Source organism: Sinocyclocheilus grahami, unplaced genomic scaffold (genome assembly GCF_001515645.1).
Source record: "Sinocyclocheilus grahami isolate Dianchi unplaced genomic scaffold, SAMN03320097.WGS_v1.1 scaffold17827.1, whole genome shotgun sequence".
In the NCBI taxonomy this organism is placed as follows: domain Eukaryota; kingdom Metazoa; phylum Chordata; class Actinopteri; order Cypriniformes; family Cyprinidae; genus Sinocyclocheilus; species Sinocyclocheilus grahami.
The window spans coordinates 1-2,013 of record NW_015516806.1 but is presented as its reverse complement, the minus strand read 5'-3'; the positions used below and the strand labels follow the sequence as shown (position 1 = coordinate 2,013).

The following is a 2,013-nucleotide window of genomic DNA, read 5'->3' as shown; positions in this document are numbered from 1 at the left end:
CTCATTCTCCAACTGCCCAACTGTATCCTGGGTGATGTTACATGATATAATTATAATTAAATTCAATAGAAAAACTGCTGCATTTAGACTGAATTACTTGATTTGATGATAGAAATGATTTCATACACAGGTTCCAAAGGGAAAATATAGTAGCGATGCAACAGAAGAACCATTATTTGTTCCCCAAAGAACCATTAAGGGAACAGTTCTTACACCATTTTTCTTAGTGTAAAGAACTAAAGATATAAAAATCCTTAAAAATCTTTAATATTAAGAACCTTTTGTGGAATGGAAAGGTTTGATGGAAGTTAAAGGTTCTTTATGAAACCATTGATGTCAATAAAGAACCATTCATTTTGAGACACTGCACATGCATTGCAGAAAGAAAGACAGAAAGAAAGAAAGAAAGTTTACAGTAGGTTACTTTTACAATGTAAATTTGATGCTTGTGGAAAATGGGCTAAAGCACTTAGATTCGTTATTTAGTGACACTTTGTCATCATTATTTTGATGATAACTGATACAGTAAAAGGTTTGTAAATCTTTTATATCCAATATAGGCTGTTCATTTAATTTAGTCTGATAACTGTCTGAAGTCATTTTAGCACCATGGACAGAGAAGCAGTAACATTCCAAAGTCACTTGCTGTGGTCACGCCCATTTCACAGGGATCTTTTGACTGTTGTATAGTTCACAGAAGCATAAGTTTCAAAGGCTAATTATTCGATTTGTAAGCCAAATATATAGCGATTGGTTGTTTTAAGAGAAGGTAAGTGTTCGCAGTGTTTTTAATCATTTTAAAGAAGTGAAAATCTTTACCGACATGCATGCAACTCAGTTGTACACGCGTGCAATGTTAAAATTGATGAAACCAACCTGGTAGCCCATGACCTCAGCGTTGAGCCTGTCCTCCATCTCATGAATCTGCCTTTCCAGCGATTCATTGGTGCCCTTTAGGCTTTCGATCTCGATGGTCTTGGACTGCAGCTGCCTCCTGAACTCGTTGAGCTCTTCCCTGCTAGCGCGAATGACCTCGTTGCTCTTGTTGGCCTGTTCGCTAAGATCGGCGAACTTGGTCTTATACCACTCTTCAGCGGACTGCAAGTTCTTATTCGCCATAACCTCGTACTGGCCGCGAATCTCCTTGAGTGCGGAGGTGAGATCGGGTTTGGCCACTTCCATCTCCACTGACACCTGGGAAGCCTGGATCATGTTCATGAGTTCAGTTACCTCCTCCTCGTGCACATTTCTTATAAAGTTGATCTCGTCCAGAAGAGATTCGACCTTTTTCTCCAGGTCTAGGCGCACCATGGTGGCGTTGTCCACGTCCTTCTTGAAAGCTCTAAGCGTTTGCTCAGCCTCCTCGCGCATTCTCATCTCCTCCTCGAACTTCTCCTGGAGTTTCTGAAGGCCCTCCTCCATGTTGTCGCGCTCGAACATCATCTGGTTCTTCTCCGCGTTAAGTTCCTCGAGTTGGGAGCGCAGCTCTCGGATCTCCTGCTGGTAAAGTTCGGCCAGACGGGACGGTTCTGTCTGGCGCTGGCGCAGGGTCACGAGTTCGGCTTCCAACACCTTGTTGTGCTGCTCCAAATTGCGAACTTTCTCGATGAACATCGCGAAACGGTCATTGAGTCCTTGCATCTGCTCCTTCTCATTGGTACGGGTGATTTTGAACTCATTATTAAGTGCTGTGCTCTGGGTGAAGTCGAAGCTTTCCAGAGTCAAGGATGAAGATGGAAAGGCAGATCGGGTGGTGCGCTTGTAGGTGCTGGGGATGCTGGTGCGGGTCGCGGACTTAAACCCGCTTCGGGAGCTGCTCAGCCGGGATGGAGAGGCTGAGTAGAGGGTAGAGTCTCCGAAGATCTTCCGGTAGGAAGAGGCAGAGTAGATGTCGGATCCGTAGCTCATCTTGGCGTTTTGAAGACAAGGAGCAGAACCCAGGCGGCGTCTCCTTTTTATAGCAGGACCGTCCCAATCAATAATTTACCCGTGCTGCTCCTCGCATTCAACCTT

The 2,013-nt window shown here is 44.5% G+C and overlaps 1 protein-coding gene across 1 annotated transcript in view; it reads right to left on the bottom strand.

Annotated features, from left to right (window-relative positions):
- LOC107579503 (alpha-internexin-like) overlaps positions 1–2,007 on the bottom strand; it is a 3,186-nt gene extending 1,179 nt beyond the window's left edge. Inside the window, exons 1-2 of the mRNA XM_016265334.1 lie at positions 877–2,007; positions 6–27 (exon numbers count right to left, since the gene is read on the bottom strand). Of these exons, the coding sequence (XP_016120820.1) occupies positions 6–27; positions 877–1,908 (1,054 nt within the window). The 5' untranslated portion in view covers positions 1,909–2,007. The remainder of the gene's footprint in view (positions 1–5; positions 28–876) is intronic.
- Positions 2,008–2,013: the final 6 nt, after the last annotated feature.